At 46.7% G+C, this 21,657-nt stretch overlaps 1 protein-coding gene across 1 annotated transcript in view; it reads right to left on the bottom strand.

Moving 5' to 3' along the window:
• LOC115083414 (microtubule-actin cross-linking factor 1-like) overlaps window positions 1-21,657 on the bottom strand; it is a 126,954-nt gene that overhangs the window by 44,663 nt on the left and 60,634 nt on the right. The window contains exons 12-14 of the mRNA XM_029587220.1: window positions 20,969-21,112; window positions 8,084-8,272; window positions 267-381 (exon numbers count right to left, since the gene is read on the bottom strand). Coding sequence (XP_029443080.1) covers window positions 267-381; window positions 8,084-8,272; window positions 20,969-21,112 — 448 coding nt within the window. The remainder of the gene's footprint in view (window positions 1-266; window positions 382-8,083; window positions 8,273-20,968; window positions 21,113-21,657) is intronic.

Genomic DNA, 21,657 nt, shown 5'->3' with positions numbered 1-21,657 from the left:
CTGCTTCCATCTGCTGGTGGGGATGCAAAATCCACTTGTCTGGACTGATCTAGGGAATGAACAGGAATGCGTACTAATATGGGGAATAGGAGAGTAGAAAAGACAGAGTATACTTTCTGAGATGAAGCAAGAGATGAAGGTCTGTCGCTCTTTCCCTATATTAGAGAGGGGAGGGGAAGGAAGGAGAACTCTTACTGTATGGCATGGGGCAAGAAGTGGAGGCCCATAGCTACAGGTTGGGGAGGGAAGGGCAGAAGAGCTCTTACTGGATGAACCTCTGCGGGACGTGGGGTTCCGTAGTTCTGTCCCCAACTTCCGTTTGCAGTTCTTGGTCACTTTTTCCACCTCAGGCTGCTTCTTGTCCAGTTCATCCAGGAACACCTGTGGGATATTAGGAGAGGAGGAGTGAGTGAGTGAGGTCCACATACAGCCCCGGGCACAAGGGATCCAGATGGGCTTCCTCTGATATGAAAGACCAAGATACAAGCTTTACAATCTCATTTGCTGCGGTGCTGCTTCATTCATATGAAAGGTTTCCCAAGCACAATCTCCAGGGGAAAGGGTTTTGAGGACCTTGTTACTTGCCTTGGCTGGAGAGAACTGAGCTGCCGGTGCTGACATTCTTACTTTTGATCAGTTAGTGTGGGAGGTTTTAATATGCACTGCACACGCTACACTTTTTGACTTATGCACGCTTATTTTCATACTCTCTCTTTTGCAATTGTATTTTAGTGGGTACACAAAAAACCTACTGGTCAATATTCAAAAACTTGGTGAGTGGGAAAGCAAGTTGGTTAAATATCCCCAATATTCAGTCCCTGATTGCACGTTCTGAATATACTCAGCTAAAATTACCTGGATAAATTCATCTTCTCACTGGCTTACTAAATATTGCAAAAAATAAAATAAAATAAAATAAAAATAAAAAAAAACAAAAAACTAGCAGCAGAGCAATAGCCAATCTCCCCCACCTCCCACCCTCCAAAATGTAAAATAATTCTACTCTGGGCTATCAGCCCCCTGCCACTCCCTCACATGTTTTAAAATCTTGTTGTAGGCCAGTAGTCCCCCCCCCCCTTCTCACTCCTCAATATGCTTAAAAATGTAGCCACGCCCAGCGGCCCCTCCCAACCTCCCAATACGTAAAACAACTGTAGTCAGCCAAGCAGCGCTTATCAACCCCATACCCTCCCTTCAAAAACATCGGGTGCCAAAATCACAACCCCCCCAAACCACTCACACGTTCTCCAGTTCATAATGGCTGGAGGAGAGGCTCTGAGCTCCTCCAGCTCTACTTATTGCTAAGTGCCACCAACTCTGGCATCGCCCCAGTGCCATCTCTTTTTTTAGGGAACTAAATTTTAATTAAGGACTTGCCCGATTAAAACTTAACTGCTCAGCGGGTTTGTCCGGCTAACTGTTATTTAAAATGGATTTCTTGTCTGCATACAAGTTAAGTGGCATTTTAGCACGCAAGCTTGCTAATAAATAAATTTAGCATGACTTACAGTGCCTAGAAACAGTCCTTAAGAAATCTAATCCCCTCTTTCAGCCAATCACTTTCCTCCTCACGTGTTCTAGACATATTTCTGCAGTTTTTCTTCCCTCCCCTGTAAATACCCGTCCATCATTTAATCCCATGCACTCAGTTTAACACAAACTATTTCCCATAGCCACATTCCTGAATCAATTCTGCTTCATTCCCTGGACAAACATACAAACAACTATTTCCTTCTGAACTCCTGGCGGATCTCTAAGCTGCCTGTGTGGGTTGGCTTCTCCATTTTAATTCCTGCGCTTCTCAGTCCTCCATCACCCTTCCTGATCATAGTGATGGAGGTTACCTTGCCAGCAGCTGTTTCCATTTTCTGTGGTGATGGAGGGTTCTGTTTGGCCCTTTTGACTTCCATGCGATACCATAAAAGCTGTTTCTATTGTGCTCGATTTACCGCTGGCCATAACAGTCACTCATGAGGATGAGTATTTGGAAGAAAATGCAATTTCACTCGCAGGATTTCCTGCTTTTTGGCTTGTTCCTCAGAGAGCAGATCTCTCTCATGTCCATCTGGCAGCAAAGTGTGTAATCTCATGCACATGAAAGTTAAAGAAACCTTGGGATGCAGCTGACGCCACTGGAAGAGCTGTAGATCTTTGTTTGATGGGCCATTCCAAAATGAAGAGAGACTCTGCAGCAGATGTGTTCCTGGGAGAGACGTTTCTGTTTTTACTAATTACACAGCAGCTCTTCACATGACAAGCAGTGGAAGTGAAGATGAGACCAGAGCAGAGTGCCCTGACCAAATTCTCCTGGCAGTCCAGAGACAGCCTTCACCAGACAAGCTGTGACATCCTACTGACATTGGCGCCCATCAGCCTGCTTGTTCCAGGGGTCCAGCGTAGGCTTGCCAACTCATCCAGTCCTGGTTTTCCTCTTAAGACTACAAAGTGCATTTTAATTATTTTAAGTATTTGAATTCTGTGTGCAGATTTTTGTTCTGTTCTGCTTTAGTTTTATTTTAGCTGATGTGTATTGTGATATTGATTGTACATCGGTTTGAGCATTCTTAGTCGGGAAGAACGATTTATAAATGTCTTTAAATAAAGAAATACAAATAAAAATAAATAAGTGCAATCATGCTACATAGAGTATTGCAAGGATCTGATTTACCAGTTTCTTATGACACTAAGCATGCCAAGAAACAGAAGCCCAAAAGAGGGCCCCCAAACCTCTTAGTTTATTAGAGTTTGATCTTGTTGGCTGTTATCATTGAGGTGTATGAGTCCTGGTTTCCTCTCTGGGGGTACACTCATGACACCTGATGCAGGCATTCGCCCTCTGAAGCCACTCGCTCCCTGGTTTTGATCTTTGCAGACTGCAGCTCCCTGATACGGAGACTGCTGCATTGAACGGAGTATGAATGAGATCACGGAATTTCCTCCTATTTTTCATTAAAAGAGGAAAGGCTTTTCTATTCAAAAGTTTCTCGGAAATATTCATTTCATTTTAACATTTTTAGTTTTTTGGTATTTTGTCAATATTTGAAGATAAGGAAGAGCTGTGGACTATTTCTGAGTAAGGTACCTGATGATAACGGTACAGGCAAACAGATTAAATGATCATACAGAGGCTACAGATAAACAAAGTAAAGGAAAATTGGTTCTTATCTGTAATTTTCGTTGCTGTAATAGCACAGATCAGTCCAGACAAGTGGGTTTTGCATCCCGACCAGCAGATGGAGACAGAGAATAAAACCTTTACAGGCACTGCTACATAACGAGAGTGCCACCTGCAGTCCCTCAGTATTGACCTGTACCTAAGCCAAGATGTCCAAATCAACAAACCCCAAATAACTATGGGTGAACAGAGACTCAAAGTTGGAGCCTCCTAAAACTAGGACCCCCATTTCAAACAAGGATTATACTAATTAACTCTAAGGCATAACCTATTTAGTAACTCTGCATATGATTACACACTGTCTTAGCAACATCCAGAAATGAGGCAGTCTTTCGAAATAGGGATGGGTCTCTGGACTGATCTGTGGTATTTCAGGAATGAAAATTAGCAGGTATGAACCAATTTTCCTTTCCTGTGCATACCCCAGATCAGTCCAGAGAAGTGGGATGTAGCCAAGCCCCTCTATACTGAGCGGGAACTCGAAAGATCCACGCGCAACACACTTTCCCCAAAAGCCGCTTCCTCTGGCACCCATACATCCAAGCGGTAATGTTTGGTAAAAGTGCAAGACAAATTTCTTGCAGAGAAACAGTTGACACTCAGCCCAAGAGGTTGCCTGCGCCCTAGTGGAATGCGGCTGCAACCCCTCCGGAACTGTCCGACCCTTACATCTGGCTTATATCAGGGCAAAGACCTCCACTGACAACTCCCACTCCCCCTGGATCCAGCTGAGGTAGTCCGCCTGCATGTTGTCCACTCCAGCCACATGCGGCGACGCCAGTCCTTCTAGATGGTTCTCCACCCAAGCAAACTGTTCCTGTGCCTCCTGCTCCAGATGAGTCTGCATCCCATGCTGACTATTGATGAACACCACTGTTGTTGCTTTGTCCAAGAACACTTGTACTGTCCGTCCTTGAATGAGAGGAAGAAAGGTGAAAAAGGCTTTGTGAACTGCTTTGGTCTCCAATCGATTGACCAGGACACCTCTTCTGGTGACCACTAGCCTTGGGCAGTTTTCCCTTGACAAATCAACCCCCAACCTTTGAGACTGGCATCCATGATCATCACCACCACTTAGTTGGGTACCTCCAGGTCCATCCCTTTTTCTAAATTGTGATGAGACAGCCACTATGAGAGATTGGACCTGGCATCCCTCTGAAGCAGTAAAGGAAGCTAAAATTCCTCCGAAAGCGGATTACAATGGATAAAAGCACCCTTTCAAGGGGTTGCATGTGAACAAAGGCCTATGGAACTAACTCCAGCGTAGACACCATAGAACCCAGGACCTGCAAATAGTCCCAATCTCTGGGAACTGAAAGTCGCAGAAGTCGGAGCACCTGAGACTGCAACTTGATCACCCTCTTCATAGTCAGAAACACCTTCCTGACTCAAGTACCAAACCAAACTCCCAGATACTCCAAGAACTGGGACAGCTTCAAGTGACTCTTCGCCATGTTCGACACCAAGCCTGACAAATGTAGCAGCTGCATGACCGAAACCGAATGAAGACATTCCATTTCCAACTTCGCTCTGATGAGCCAATCGTCCAGATATGGGTGCACCAGGATTCCTTCACTTCTGAGCGCTGCCACTACCACCATCACCTTTCATGAACGTCTGTAGTGCTGTCGCCAACCCAAAGGGAAGGGCCTAAAGTTGGAAATGCTCCCCTAGCACCATAAACCTTAGAAATCTCTGGTCGGCTCTTATGGGAATGTGGAGATAAGCCTTCATCAAATCTAATGACGCCAGGAACTCTCCCTTACGCACTGCCGCTATCACCGTCCGTACCATCCACAGACCAGCTTGCCTTCATTGGCCAACCTTAGCTCCACTGGCTGGCACCTTCATGGGGAGGCCTATGCTGCCCTTGAAAGGACTGCTGCCTGCCCGAGCCCTGCTTCTGTCCTGTAGGCAAATAACTTCTGCTTGATCAAAATCTCCTTATGTCTTTAAAACAAGCGCACTGTTAATGGTGATAACCTCTGATCAATAATTCAATGAATACCTGCTCCAAAGAAGTTATGCAGTGAAAGGTTTATTAATGGGGAAAAGGGGGAAGGCGTGGTTTCCCCGGGGAAGACATGTATACAAAGCAAATGGTGTATAATTCAGAGTCTGCCCAGTGCTCCAACGTGTACTCAGCTTATAAGGGTCCTGGGTGTGCTAATATCAGACATCTGCATAATCCACACCCATTACCTTTAATAGCCAATCGATATATATTTTAGCATGTGTACGTTTGCGTGCTCTTACTGTAGGCCAGAGGCCTCTTGTTATCAGTAGAATAAACCAAGTAGGTTCCATCCTTCCAGGAATGATGTCATCCGTGCTGGATGATTCTCTGGTAAGCTCAATGATCATACTGTTTCATAGTGCTATAGATACATGTGCATGATATATGCAATTCACTATTCTACAGCACGCAGCGGAAATGTCTTCTTGGTGGTCTTCTTATCCTTGGGTAATTTATTTCCCTTTGACTCCCAACAACTGCTTCATCAGCTGCTCCACTTCCTCCCTGAACAACATCCTTCCTTTAAAGGGGAGGTTACACAGCTGCGCTTTACACCATACATCCGCCGACCTATTCCACAACCACAGAAGTCTCCACACTGCCACTGAGGAGACCATATTCCTGGCGAAAGTCCGAACCATGTCGTACAGGGCATCAGTCACATAGCCCACTCCCACCTCCAAGCAGGCAGTCTGAGCAGCCTCATTCGTCGCCTAAGCAACACCTTCTCTTGGGCCTTCTGGACCCAGCACAAGCAGGTTCTCTGCATCAAGCTCCCGCAGACTGCCGCCCGAAGGCTTAACACTGAAACCTCAAACAGTCTCTTCAACAGAATCTCCAGCTTCCAATCCTGGATATCCTTCAGAGCAGCCGAACCTGCTACCGGGATGGTCATCTTCCTGGTCACTGCTGACACCGCCGCATCCACCTTGGGAATCTTCTAAGACTCCAAGGTTTGTTCTGGCAAGGGATACAGCTGAGCATAGCTCTGGCTACCTTCAGGACTTCTTCGGGAGATTCTCACTCCCGATCCACCAACTTCTTCACCTTCTTTGATAATGGAAAGATCTTAGGTGGTCCCCATAGTCTATTCAGGTCCAGATTCACTCTCTCATTGTCAGAATCCTCCTAGTGATCTTAATTCCCAACTCATCCAAAACCTGGGGAATTAGCGGCTGTAGTTCCTCCTTACGGAACAATCTCACCACCCTAGGATCATCCCCCTCTGCGACCAGGACATCCTCCGCATCCTGCATTGTATCCATCAAAGTGCTCACATGGTCCTTGTCTGGATCACCAATGAGACCTTCCTGTAGCTGATCAGAGTCTTCTGCTTAATCTGACATGTCCCCATAGTCACTAGTGGCCCATCCGAGGCCAAGAAGTTGCAGAATCCTCCCGATCCTGACTGCTTACCTGCCCTAGGCTTCTTAGTCACACGAGTCTTCTGGGGAAGAGAGCGCTTAGATCCTGCCTTCTTCTTAGCCCAATAGGCCTTATGGAGGTGCAGGACAAAATCCGTGGAGAATTCTTTAGAATCAGTGGAATGCTGATCTTGATCCGCGTCCCCCTGGATCTCTTCCCCCTCCCTGACTCCAGGGCACTGATCAACAGGAAAGAGCGGGGGAGGGGAGTCCTGAGGCTCCATTGCAGAAGCCTGGCTCCTAGCACGTAGAGCTAAGATGGCTACTGTCTCCTCCGACCCCCAGGGTCGGAGGAGACAGTAGCCCAGGGTCTTCTGCACCGCCCCCAGAGAGTGCAGGGTCTCTGCTCCTGCTCGGAAGGGTTGGGTCTCTGCACCCGCTCTGGAAGAGTTGAGACCTCCATGGGACTCTCTGGGGGCAGTGCAGAAGACCCTGGGCTACTGTCTCCTCTGTAAGGAGGAACTACAGCCGCTAATTCCCCAGGTTTTGGATGAGTTGGGAATTAAGATCACTAGGAGGATTCTGACAATGAGAGAGTGAATCTGGACCTGAATAGACTATGGGGACCACCTAAGACTCTGCACTCTCTGGGGGGGGGTGCAGAGACCGCCCCCAGAGAGTGCAGGGTCTCTGCCAACGCCCCCAGAGTGTCCCGTGGAGGTCCCAACCCTTCTGGAGACACAATTTGGGCAAAACGCGGCTACATTGAAGCTCTATCACTTCAGACCGCAGCCACGACCCAATTTCCTGTGCAGAGTGGGAGATGCCATTAAGCTGCAAGCGGGCTAAAAATACCTCCTTGTTGCAGAAAACTGCTGCCGATGTAGTCACCACGCTCCGACGCCATTCGGGGATCACCAACCCCCCACTCGCCCTGCTCTATCCGAGGGATGGCCCACGAAGGACCCTAACACCTTGAGAAGCCTTCTTCCTAGGAATCTTCTTTCTTCCAAACTTAATTTTCTTATCTCTCTCTCTCTCTCTCTTTTTTTTTTTTTTGAGAATCTCCAGTCTGCAGGTTTGCACCTCTACCCTCTGCTGGAGACAGAGAAACACTGAGGGGACTGCAGGTGGCACCCTCGGTTATGTAGCAGTGCTCAAAGTTCTAATTGTTCTCTGACTCCATCTTCTGGTGGGGATGCAAAACTCATGTGTCTGGACTGATGTGGGATATGCACAGGAAGTATGGTTATTTTTTAAATTAGAGAATTTGTCTTTTCTTTTACTTCCTTATTATTGCATGTTTGTTTTACGACAGTGAGGAAGCCTGGGAAGTTTTAGCCACTGCCTGTGAGTAGGGAGGTTTTCACAGGACCCGTGCAGGATGCCCCAGGACTTGGTGTCAGGCATGACTGGAAGTGGGAGGGAGATCAGGCTGTTTGTGGCAGGTCAGCCAGGCCCAATGTTTTATAGCTGCTGCGTGTTCTTGGGCAAGAGGGGAGTTGAACGGAGGGGGCTTCTGCTTACCGTGTGCTGTGCAATCAGCTCTTCCAGTGCCTCCATCTCCTCTGGCAGCGGATCCTGATCTCGCAAGCTCAAGGACTCCTCTGCGGCAGTGATCCAGTCAATCAGTCGGGCTATCTCCTCTCGCTCAGAGGCTAGTGAAACACTCTGGGTTTGAATGCGCTCCCCCTGCTGTTGAGCCCAGTTCAGAACCTGTAGACATATTCACATGGAGTCAATAGCTGGGAGTCATGATATCCATCCAGTCTATGAAATGACACCTGCACACAGACACACACACAGAGTTAATAGCAGGGAGTCAAGGTATCTTTACATTTTGGAATGTATACATCTGTACACAGACAAACACACATAGAAACACATAATCAATAGCTGGGAGTCATGATATCCATCCAGTCTATGAAATCACATCTGTACACACACACACACACAGAATTAACAGCTGGGAGTCAAGATAACTCCAGACTATGGAATGATACATGTACACAGACACAGATACACACAGTTAATAACTGGGAGTCAAGATATCTCTCCAGTCTATGGAATATATACACCTGTACAAAGACACATACAAACCTAGAGTAAATAACTGGCAGTCAAGATATCCTCAGTCTCTAGAATGTATACATCTGCTCATAGACACACACACACACTCAAACAATCAATAGCTGGGAGTCAAGATATCCTCAGTCTCTAGAATGTATACATCTGCTCATAGACACACACACATACAAACACACACTCAAACAATCAATAGCCGGGAGTCAAGATATCCTCAGTCTCTAGAATGTATACATCTACTCATAGACACACACACACATGCACACCCACAAGTCAATAGCTGGGAGTCAAGATATCCTCAGTCTCTAGAATGTTTACACCTGCTCATAGACACATACACACACACACACACACACATACAAACACAGTCAATAGCTGTGAGTCAAGATATCCTCAGTCTCTAGAATGTAAACATCTGCTCATAGACACACACACACACGCATGCACACACACAAGTCAATAGCTGGGAGTCAAGATATCCTCAGTCTCTAGAATGTTTACACCTGCTCATAGACACATACACACACACACACACACACACACACACACACATACACACACAGTCAATAGCTGTGAGTCAAGATATCCTCAGTCTCTAGAATGTAAACATCTGCTCATAGACACACACACACACGCATGCACACACACAAGTCAATAGCTGGGAGTCAAGATATCCTCAGTCTCTAGAATGTTTACACCTGCTCATAGACACACACACACACACACACATGCATGCACACACACACACATACACACACAGTCAATAGCTGTGAGTCAAGATATCCTCAGTCTCTAGAATGTAAACATCTGCTCATAGACACACACACACATGCACACACACACACAAGTCAATAGCTGGGAGTCAGGACACACAAATGCTGTACTAGAAACCATGCGTCTAACCAAGGAATGAACTAATCAAAAAGCATCTGCCCAAAGGCTATTCCCCAGTTCCAGCTGCGCTACCTTCTCCAGGTTTCAAACATTGCTTTCCTGCAAAGCCCCTTGCATACAAGACAAGCCCAAATCAGCTATAGTCACAACACAGTATAATGACCCTTTGGGTTCATTACCATTAAGGCCCTGGTTAACTCCTTGAGCTAGGGCCGACAGGTTAGTAACACAGGGGAAGCGCCATTCAGTACAACCCCTCCCTTTGAGGGTGCTGGGATGGCCATTCCGAGGGGCGGGTTGGCCTATCGGGGGATCGGCCTTCCCCCGGTGGGTCGGTCTAGCTGGTCACGTGGTCTCAACCACGTGGCTAATGGTCTCTTGCAGCCTGCAGTATCTTCCTCAGCCCTGCTGCCTGACCTGCATCAAGGTAGATGGCGATTGCAGCCTCGCAGGCCCAGATTGAAGCAATAGTCGTCGTCATCGTCATCCCCCCCGGAAGCAGAGCAGACCGACACAGGTGGTGGCTGCAGAAGGACCTGTCACCTAGGCCAGTGATTCTCAACCGGTATGTATTGTTGTATGTGGCTTTATTCTGTATATGGTGAGAGTTTGTGTTCTGCATGCAAAGACTGAGATGAAGCACTCTTTTAGCATGTGGTTTCTCTGTAGGGATCTGGAGTAGCTTGGCCTGTTCTGTTTTCCTGACAGGAGGTGTATTGATATTTTAGATGCTGGTGTAATATTTGTGGTATTCTTTTTCATAGGTGGGGTTGTTATTCTTTGAGTATAAATCGGAGCGGCCTCGGAGGGAACTTACTTTCCACCCCCCCCCCCGCACCTTTCCCTCCCTTCCCCTACCTAACCCCCCCCCCCCCCCCGGCCCTATCTAAACCCCCCCCCCCCTTACCTTTGTTGGCAGATTTACGCCTGCTGGCGCGCCATCACCCGACCCGGGGGCTGGTCCGGAGGCCTCGACCACGCCCCCGGGCCGGCGCCACGCCCCCAGTCCCGCCCCGAACCGCTCCCTGACCCCGGACATGCCTCGGACACGCCCCCTCCCCGCCCCTTTTACGAAGCCCCGGGACTTACGCGCGTCCCGGGGCTTGCGCACGCAGGGGTGGGGTTTGGGGTAGGTTTTCGGGGGGTACGCGCGTACCCCTTTGAAAATCTACCCCTCAATGTAGCCTGCTCTCTCCCAGAATGTGCTTGAATCTAGTTTGGTAAAGGCACATTAGCCTCCACATATGCTGCTGTGACCACCTTCTTTATCTGTTGGGCCACTGTTGCTTTACAGATAGTTGCCCCTTTCTGTACACCACCATCCAAAACAAAGAGATGAGCAGAAGTCTGAAACTGATTGGTCACGTTGAGATACCGCAAAACATGTCCGCACACATGCAAGGGACATAGAAGTACATATTCCGCTGTATCCCCCTCCTTGTCTAGAGAAGGCAAGGAGATTGACTGATTCATCTGACAGGACAGCACTACCTTAGAAAGAAACCTATAACGTACTAATGACCAAATGATCCATCCAGTCTTCCCTGCAAGATTCCTATGGTAGCAACTACTGCTCCGTACAGGTTACCCCCATGTTACTGTTAAGGGTAGTAACTGCCGCTCCATGCAGGTTACCCCCATGCCTTCTGTTAAGGGCAGTAACTGCTGCTCCATGCAGGTTACCCCCATGTTACTGTTAAGGGTAGTAACTGCTGCTCCATGCAGATTACCCCCATGTTACTGTTCAGGGTACTAACTGCCGCTCCATGCAGGTTACCCCCATGCCTTCTGTTAAGGGTAGTAACTGCTGCTCCATGCAGGTTACCCCCATGCCTTCTGTTAAGGATAGTAACTGCTGCTCCATGCAGGTTACCCCCATGCCTTCTGTATAAGGGTACTAACTGCCGCTCCATGCAGGTTACCCCCATGCCTTCTGTTAAGGGTAGTAACTGCTGCTCCATGCAGGTTACCCCCATGCCTTCTGTTAAGGGTAGTAACTGCTGCTCCATGCAGGTCACCCCCATGCCTTCTGTTAAGGGTAGTAACTGCTGCTCCATGCAGGTTACCCCCATGTTACTGTTAAGGGTAGTAACTGCCTCTCCAAGCAGGTTACCCCATGCCTTCTGTTAAGGGTAGTAACTGCTGCTCCATGCAGGTTACCCCCATGTTACTGTTAAGGGTAGTAACTGCTGCTCCATGCAGGTTACCCCCATGTTACTGTTCAGGGTACTAACTGCCGCTCCATGCAGGTTACCCCCATGCCTTCTGTTAAGGGTAGTAACTGCTGCTCCATGCAGGTTACCCCCATGTTACTGTTAAGGGTAGTAACTGCTGCTCCGTGCAGGTTACCCCCATGTTACTGTTAAGGGTAGTAACTGCTGCTCCATGCAGATTACCCCCATGTTACTGTTAAGGGTAGTAAATGCTGCTCCGCGCAGGTTACCCCCATGCCTTCTGTTAAGGGTAGTAACTGCTGCTCCATGCAGGTTACCCCCATGCCTTCTGTTAAGGATAGTAACTGCTGCTCCATGCAGGTTACCCCCATGCCTTCTGTATAAGGGTAGTAACTGCTGCTCCATGCAGGTTACCCCCATGTTACTGTTAAGGGTAGTAACTGCCTCTCCAAGCAGGTTACCCCATGCCTTCTGTTAAGGGTAGTAACTGCCGCTCCATGCAGGTTACCCCCATGCCTTCTGTTAAGGGTAGTAACTGCTGCTCCATGCAGGTTACCCCCATGTTACTGTTAAGGGTAGTAACTGCTGCTCCGTGCAGGTTACCCCCATGTTTCTGTTAAGGGTAAGAACTGCTGCTCCATGCAGGTTATCCCCATGTTTCTGTTAAAGATAGTAACTGCTGCTCTGTTCAGGTTATCCCCATATTTTTGTTATGGGTAGTAACTACCACTCCGTGCAGGTTACCCCTTTGTTACTGTTAAGAGTAGTAATTTCTGCTCCATGCAAGTAACTTCATGTTTCTATTAAGGGTAGCAACTGTTGCTCCATGCAGCTTATGTGTTAAGGGCAATAACGTCTGCTCCATGAAGATTACCTCCATGCACACTTTCCTTCAATTCCAACCTTTAGCCTTAAGGGATTCAGTGTTTATTCCATGCCCTTTTGAATTCATTTATGGTTTTTGTCTTCTCCACCTCTTCTGGAAGGGCATTCCAAGCTACCTTCTTCATGAAAAAATATTTCCTGCTGATGGTTCCAAGACGTCACCCCTGGAGTTTCATTTTGTGATCTCCTAGTTCTACAATTTTCTTTCCAAAGGAAAAAGTTCAAAATTCATGTATTATCAAAACCTTTCAGGTATCTGAAGGTCAGTATCATGTCTCCCCTGAACCTCCTATCTTCCAGGGTATATAGGTTTAGATCCTTCAGCCTCTCCTCACAGGTCTTCCGATACTGACCTGACACCATTTTGGTAGCCCTTCTCTGGACCACCCCCATCCTGTCTCTATCCCTTTTGAGATATGGTATCCAGTACTGAACATAGTTATCAAGGTGAGGCCTCACCAAGGACCTGTACGAGGGGATCATCACCTCCTTTTTCTTACTGGTCATTCTTCTCTCTGTGCAGCCCAGCATTCATCTGGCTTTAGTTATCACCTTGTCACATTGCTTTGCCGTCTTCAGATCAGCAGACGCTATCACACCAAGGTCCCTTTCCCAGTCCATGCACATTAGTCTTTTACCCCCCATCACATACAGCTCTTTTGGATTACCGCACCCCAGATTCAGGACTCTACACTTCTTGGCATTGAATCCCAGCTGCCAAATCTTCAACCACTCTTCAAGCTTTCTTAAATCACTTTTCATTCTCTCTACTCCTTCAGTTGTGTCCACTCTATTGCAGTTCTTAGTATCATCCGCGAATAGGCAGACTTTACCTTCTATCCATTCCACAAAGTCGCTTACAAAGATATTGAACAGAACCGTCCCAAAACTGATCTTTGTGGCACTTCACTGAACACCGTTGTCTCTTCAGAGCAGGTTCCATTTACTGTTACACACTGTCTCCTGTTTGCAATCCACTCCATCATCTTGGCGCCCGTTCCCAAGCTTCTCAGGTTGTTCCCCAGCCTCCTATGTAAGACTGTTTCAAAAGCCATGCTGAAATCCAAGTAAATCATATTGAGTGCTCTTTCTTGATCCAATTCTCTAGTTACTCAATCAAAAAAAAAAAATCAATCAGATTTGTCTGACAGGACCTTCCCCTGGTGAATCCATTCTGCCTTGGATCCAGCAACTTACCAGATTGTAGATGGTTCTCTATCATTTCTCTCAGCAGAGTCTCCAATCCATTAATTTCCCCACCACCGAGGCGAGGGTAACCGGCCTGTAGATTGGATTCCAGCTTCTTCACGGCTAGCACTCTTGTGAAGCGGGTCCATCACTGCTCTTCTCCAATCCCGCAGCATCACTCCAGTTTCCAGCGATCTACCAAGCAGGTCTTTCCGTGCACCCATCAGCACATCTCTGAGCTCCCTCAGTATCCTGGCATGTACCTCCTCCAGCCCCATGGCCTTCTCCACTTTGAGTTTTCCTAGCTCTTCCTGTTCATTCTTTTCTGAGAAAGGAATTGTGTCTACCTCATTCCCATCTACGGTCTTGCTAACCAGCGAGGGTCCTTCTCCAGGGTCTTCTTTAGTGAACACCGAACTGAAGAATTTGTTTAATCTTTCTGCCATTTCTTTGTCTGTCTTTACACAGCTTTCTGATTCACTCTACCACTTTGGGCCTTCCTTCTTTCTTTGATATATCTGAAAAAGTGTTTACCTCTTTGGCAATCCTTTCTTCTGCTTGACATTTTGCTTTCCTCATTTCTTTATTCATCTCCCTCAGTTTCCCTGAGTTCCTCTTTTTAGTATCCTTTATACTTCCCGAATGCTGTTCCTTTTGCATTTATTTTTTCAGCCACCTCTTATGAGAACCAAATTGGTTTCTTTTTCCTCTTACTTTTGTTTAATTTTCTAACATATAGATTTATTGACTTTGTAATAGCTCCTTTAAATTTGGCCCACTGTTGTTCCACCTCACTCATTTTCTCCCAGCCTTCTAGTTCTTCTGTCAGGTATGTCCCTATTTTGTCAAAGTCCGTATTTTTTAAATTCAAAACTTGAATCTTTGTGTGATTCTCTGCATCTTATTTGTGATATCAAACTATGCCCTTTGATGAATACTAGTGCTCAGTTGGGCACCTGTCCTGACATTAGAGATATTATCCCCATTATTGAGAACTAATAAACACTGGTGCTCAGGTGGACACCTGTCCTGACATTAGAGATATTATCCCCATTATTGAGAACTAATAAACACTGGTGCTCAGGTGGACACCTGTCCTGACATTAGAGATATTATCCCCATTATTGAGAACTAATAAACACTGGTGCTCAGGTGGACACCTGTCCTGACATTAGAGATATTATCCCCATTATTGAGAACTAATAAACACTGGTGCTCAGGTGGACACCTGTCCTGACATTAGAGATATTATCCCCATTATTGAGAACTAATAAACACTGGTGCTCAGGTGGACACCTGTCCTGACAGAGATATTATCCCCATTATGAGAACTAATAAACACTGGTGCACAGATGGGCACCTGTCCGGACATTAGAGATATTATCCCCATTACTGAGAACTAATAAACACTGGTGCACAGATGGGCACCTGTCCGGACATTAGAGATATTATCCCCATTACTGAGAACTAATAAACACTGGTGCACAGATGGGCACCTGTCCGGACATTAGAGATATTATCCCCATTATTGAGAACTAATAAACACTGGTGCTCAGATGGGCACCTGTCCTGACATTAGAGATATTATCCCCATTATTGAGAACTAATAAACACTGGTGCACAGATGGACACCTGTCCTGACAGAGATATTATCCCCATTATTGAGAACTAATAAACACTGGTGCACAGATGGACACCTGTCCTGACAGAGATATTATCCCCATTATTGAGAACTAATAAACACTGGTGCTCAGGTGGACACCTGTCTGGACATTAGAGATATTATCCCCATTACTGAGAACTAATAAACACTGGTGCACAGATGGGCACCTGTCCTGACATTAGAGATATTATCCCCATTATTGAGAACTAATAAACACTGGTGCACAGATGGGCACCTGTGCAGACATTAGAGACATTACCCCCATTAGTGAGCACTAGGTCGAGTATTACACCTCCCTAGTGGGTTCCATTACCATTTGTTTGAGCAGAGCCCTTTGAAAGATTCCACTATCTCTCTACTTCTTGCAGATTCTGCAGAAGGTATATTCTAATCCATATCCAGAAGATTAAAATCTTCTCCATTCTTTCCCACTTTTTGGATGTCTTTTACTAGATCTCAGTTCAGGTCTTCAGTTTTGGTTGGAGGCCTGTAGGCCACATCAGTGTAAATGGAAGAACCATCATCTTGTTTTAGGATAGCCTATAATGCTTCTTCCCTGCAGCCTTATCCTACCTTCCGGACTCCTGCAATGAAGCCTCTCCACTAGCAGAGGCCCTCAATAAGCCTCACTTCTAGCCCTGCTAAGCTCCTCCTCACTGCCCTTGCCAAGCGCAAGTCCAAACCTAAGTAACCCTGGTTTGCCAGAAGCTTCTTGTCTTCTCATGGTGTCACTTCGAGCTCCATAACCTGACCCTTGTTCTTGCCTCGTTTTGTGGCCTACGGGCCTTCTGCCTTTCCTTGTGACCTATGGGCCTTCTGCCTTGTCGTGAAGCCCTCAGGTCTATCCTGCCTTGTTTCCTATAGTGAGGTCATTTGGCCTAGTCTCTCTTGTATCATGCCTTGGGCCTTCGGGCCTATTCTGTCTGTTCAGAAACTTGTTGCCTTCAGGCTTCTATATTCTTTGTTCGGTATTTCCCTGGTCTGCCTTGCCTAAATCCTGCCCTAGTCTGCCTTGTTGGTCTTGTCCGAAGACAGTTTTCAAGGGTGATGATTCAGATGAACTGAACCAAATTATGGTGAACCTGGAAGATGTAGTAGGCCAGACTGACAAACTGAAGAGTAGTAAATCACCTGAACCAGATCGTATACACCCCAGAGTTCTGAAAAAACTCAAAAATGAAATTTCAAACCTATTAGTAAAAATTTGTAATCTATTTATTTTATTTATTTATTTATTATTTTTATTATACCGAGTTTCATGATAGGAATCACATCAACCTGGTTTACAATTAACCATGTGAGTAAAGGCAGAGAGTAACATAGTAAAAACATTTCCCAATTCAACATCAAATATAGTATGAAACTTAACAAATATAATAACAATATTTAGGATGTGAGAAAGTTACAAAAAACAAGGAAAAATAACTAGGATCTGAAAGGGGGAGGAAATTGAAGAAAGAATATTAACATTTTAGCCATCTATCATTTAAATCATCCCTTGCACCTGAAGACTAGAGGGTGGCGAGTGTAACCCCAATATTTGAAAAGGGCTCCAGGGGTGATCTGGGAAACTATAGACTGGTGAGCCTGATTTCAGTGCCAGGAAAAATCATGGAAACTGTTATATAGAAACATAGAAATGACGGCAGAAGAAGACCAAACGACCCATCCAGTCTGCCCAGCAAGCTTCGCACTTTTTTTTTTTTTCATACTTATCTGTTACTCTTGGCTCTTAGTAACCTTTTGGTTCTATTTCCCTTCTACCCCCACCGTTAATGTAGAGAGCAGTGTTGGAGCTGCATCTACGTGAAATATCTATCTTGATTAGTTAGGGGTAGTAACCGCCGCAATAAGCAAGCTACACCCATGCTTATTTGTTTACCCAGACTATGTAATTCAGTCCTTGCTGGTTGTTGTCTGTATATAGATCCACTTTTCTTCATTCCCCCTGCCGTTGAAGCAGAGAGCTATGCTGGATATGCATGAAGTATCAAACTTTCTCCCCTGCTGTTGAAGCAGAGAGCTATGCTGGATATGCACTGTAAGTGAAGTATCAGACGTACTCCCCTGCCATTAAAGCAGAGAGCTATGCTGGATGTGTGTGAAGTATCCGTCTTTCTCCTCTCCCGTTGAAAGAGAGAGCTATGCTGGTTATGCATTGAAAATGAAGTATCAGGCTTATTTGGTTCGGGGTAGTAACCGTCGTAACAAGCAAGCTACTCCCTGCTTTTTGTGAATGCAAATCCTTTTTTCCACATTTCCTCTTGCCGTTGAAGCTTAGAGCAATGTTGGAGTCTTAGAGCATTGTTGGAGTCGCATTAACCATGTGTATGTTTATTGAATAAGGGTATTATCTCCAGGCAGTAGCCGTCATTCCCGCGAGCCACCCACTCTTCATTCACGTCCTCTAGACTTTATGGATCCACAGTGTTTATCCCACGCCCCTTTGAAGTCCTTCACAGTTCTGGTCTTCATCACTTCCTCTGGAAGGTCATTCCAGGCATCCACCACCCTTTCCGTGAAGAAATACTTCCTGACATTGTTTCTGAGTCTTCCTCCCTGGAGCTTCAAATCGTGACCCCTGGTTCTGTTGATGTTTTTCCGACGGAAAAGGTTTGTCGTTGTCTTTGGATCATTAAAACCTTTCAAGTATCTGAAAGTCTGTATCATATCCCCTCTGCTCCGAAACATAGAAACATGTTTCTATGTTTCTATGTTTCCTCCAGGCTGTACATATTTAGATTCTTCAATCTCTCCTCATAAGTCATTCGATGAAGACCTTCCCACCATAAAGTATAAAATCACAGAACATTTAGATAGTCATGGCTTAATGGGACACGGCCAGCATGGATTTACCCAAGGGAAGTCTTGCCTCACAAATCTACATTTTTAGGAAAGCATGAATAAACATATGGACAAAGGTGAACCAGTAGATGTGGTATATTTGGATTTTAAGAAGGCATTTGACAAAGTCCCTCTTGAGAGGCTTCTAACAAAACTAAACCTTCTCTCTGTTTTTTTTAAACTCTTAAAGAGCGTAGCTTGCCAGACAGACCCTGCTACATGAACACCTGCATTTCCGCTAGGACTCCTAGTTATTACTGAGATAACATCACAGTTTCAATGTGTTCAGTACAATTTAGAAAAGAAGCCGTCATATCATTAGACACAGAACAGTTTTTCCCATTCTGAGCGTTCAGCTGTGAAAGAGGAAAGCGATTGAATACCTTCTTATCAGGAAGAAAAAGAGCAGCTAGCAACCCAGGGGGCCGATGCAATACAGGGCGCTCAGCTGAGCGCCCTGTATAACCCGCACTCTAATGCAATAGGGGGATTAGCACCTATTTAACCCGCGTCGGACGCGGAGTGAATGCAATAGCGCTCATCACATGCAAATGCATATGAATGAGACTATTACTCATTCACTCTGCAAAAGTGTGCGTCTCAGGTTCTTATGGCCTGGATTGGCCTCTGTTGGAAACAGGATGCTGGGCTTGATGGACCCTTGGTCTGGCCCAGCATGGCAATTTCTTATGTTCTTAGCAGCCCAGCACAGAACAAAACCAACAGGAAGAAAAACATCAGGATACTTCCCTGCTGCTGGTCACTCTTCTGGGAAGACGCCTTCAGGGATTCAGGGGGAGCCAGGACCTCTGGCTGTCAGACCCCTGGAACCGCTGCGGGTCAAGCTGCCCAGGGATCACCCAACCCTCCACTTGCCCGGCTCAACCTGAGCGAAGGCCCACGAAGGAACCTAACACCTCAGGGAGTGCCTCTTCTTCTTGTCCTAAATAGCTTTCTAATACTTTTTCTTTAAACTCCAGTCTGCAGGTTTGCACCTCTCCATCTGCTGGAGACAGAGAAATACTGAGGGACTGCAGATCGCACTCTCGGTTATGTAGCAGTGCCTCAACGTTTGTTCTCTGCCTCCATCTGCTGGTGGGGATGCAAAACCCACTTGTCTGGACTGATCTGGAGTACGAACAGGAACTGAGGCTCAGGAAGATAAAATGACTCACCTAGGGTCACACAGAGAGTCAGTGACAGAGCTGGGATTAGAGCTGAGGCACAGGGGATAAAGTGACTCACCCAGGGTCACACAGAGAGTCAGTGACAGAGCTGGGATTAGAACTGAGGCACAGGGGGATAAAGTGACTCACCCAGGGTCACACAGAGAGTCAGTGACAGAGCTGGGATTAGAGCTGAGGCACAGGGGATAAAGTGACTCACCCAGGGTCACACAGAGAGTCAGTGACAGAGCTGGGATTAGAGCTGAGGCACAGGGGATAAAGTGACTCACCCAGGGTCACACAGAGAGTCAGTGACAGAGCTGGGATTAGAACTGAGGCACAGGGAGATAAAGTGACTCACCCAGGGTCACACAGAGAGTGAGTGACAGAGCTGGGATTAGAAATGAGGCACAGGGAGATAAAGAGACTCATCCAGGGTCACAGAGATTAGTGATAGAGTTGGGATTAGAACTGAGGCACAGGGGGATAAAGTGACTCACCCAGGGTCACACAGAGAGTCTGTGACAGAGCTGGGATTAGAACTGAGGCACAGGGAGATAAAGTGACTCACCCAGGGTCACACAGAGAGTCAGTGACAGAGCTGGGATTAGAACTGAGGCACAGGGAGATAAAGAGACTCATCCAGGGTCACAGAGATTAGTGATAGAGTTGGGATTAGAACTGAGGCACAGGGAGATAAAGTGACTCACCCAGGGTCACACAGAGAGTCTGTGACAGAGCTGGGATTAGAGCTGAGGCACAGGGGATAAAGTGACTCACCCAGGGTCACACAGAGAGTCAGTGACAGAGCTGGGATTAGAACTGAGGCACAGGGAGATAAAGTGACTCACCCAGGGTCACACAGAGAGTCAGTGACAGAGCTGGGATTAGAACTGAGGCACAGGGAGATAAAGAGACTCATCCAGGGTCACAGAGATTAGTGATAGAGTTGGGATTAGAACTGAGGCACAGGGAGATAAAGTGACTCACCCAGGGTCACACAGAGAGTCTGTGACAGAGCTGGGATTAGAACTGAGGCACAGGGAGATAAAGTGACTCACCCAGGGTCACACAGAGAGTCAGTGACAGAGCTGGGATTAGAACTGAGACACAGGGCAATAAAGTGACTCACCCAGGGTCACACAGAGAGTCAGTGACAGAGCTGGGATTAGAACTGAGGCACAGGGAGATAAAGAGACTCATCCAGGGTCACAGAGATTAGTGATAGAGTTGGGATTAGAACTGAGGCACAGGGAGATAAAGTGACTCACCCAGGGTCACACAGAGAGTCTGTGACAGAGCTGGGATTAGAACTGAGGCACAGGGAGATAAAGTGACTCACCCAGGGTCACACAGAGAGTGAGTGACAGAGCTGGGATTAGAACTGAGGCACAGGGGGATAAAGTGAGTCCCCCAGGGTCACACAGAGAACTAATGGTAGGAAGGGAAACTATTGGGAGAAACAGAGGATAGTGGAAGGAGGGAGTTAGGAGGAAAGGATGGCTGCTCTCACCTCCTGGTAACGGCTTTTTGTGACATTGTTCCAGGATTTGATGGTAATGATCGATTCAGGATGGCAGCCAGAGAGAATTTCCTCACCCAGAGACAGGATACACTCCAATGCCAACTTCTGACACTGCAGGATATTCATCAATTCCTAGGGATGTAAGAAGGGAAACACAGGAAGCACTGAAATTTCACGAGAGCTGACCAGGAGCTAGTGCTACCCTGATCCAGAGAGCTAGTGCTACCCAACCCCTCTACTATACTGAGCTCTCCAGAAGCTAGTGCTTCCCTGTCTTCTACACTGGCAGAGAGAGCTTTCTGGAAGCTAGTGCTACCCTGATCCAGAGAGCTAGTGCTAACCAACCCCTCTACTATACTGAGCTCTCCAGGAGCTAGTGCTTCCCTGTCTTCTACACTGGCATAGAGAGCTTTCTGGGAGCTAGTGCTACCCTGATCTAGAGAGCTAGTGCTACCCAACCCCTCTACTATACTGAACTCTCCAGGAGCTAGTGCTTCCCTGTCTTCTACACTGGCATAGAGAGCTTTCTGGGAGCTAGTGCTACCCTGATCCAGAGAGCTAGTGCTAACCAACCCCTCTACTATACTGAGCTCTCCAGAAGCTAGTGCTTCCCTGTCTTCTACACTGGCATAGAGAGCTTTCTGGGAGCTAGTGCTACCCTGATCCAGAGAGCTAGT

The sequence above is a fragment of the Rhinatrema bivittatum genome, chromosome 2 (assembly GCF_901001135.1).
Source record: "Rhinatrema bivittatum chromosome 2, aRhiBiv1.1, whole genome shotgun sequence".
Classification (NCBI taxonomy): domain Eukaryota; kingdom Metazoa; phylum Chordata; class Amphibia; order Gymnophiona; family Rhinatrematidae; genus Rhinatrema; species Rhinatrema bivittatum.
This window is presented reverse-complemented; position numbering and strand designations above follow the sequence as displayed.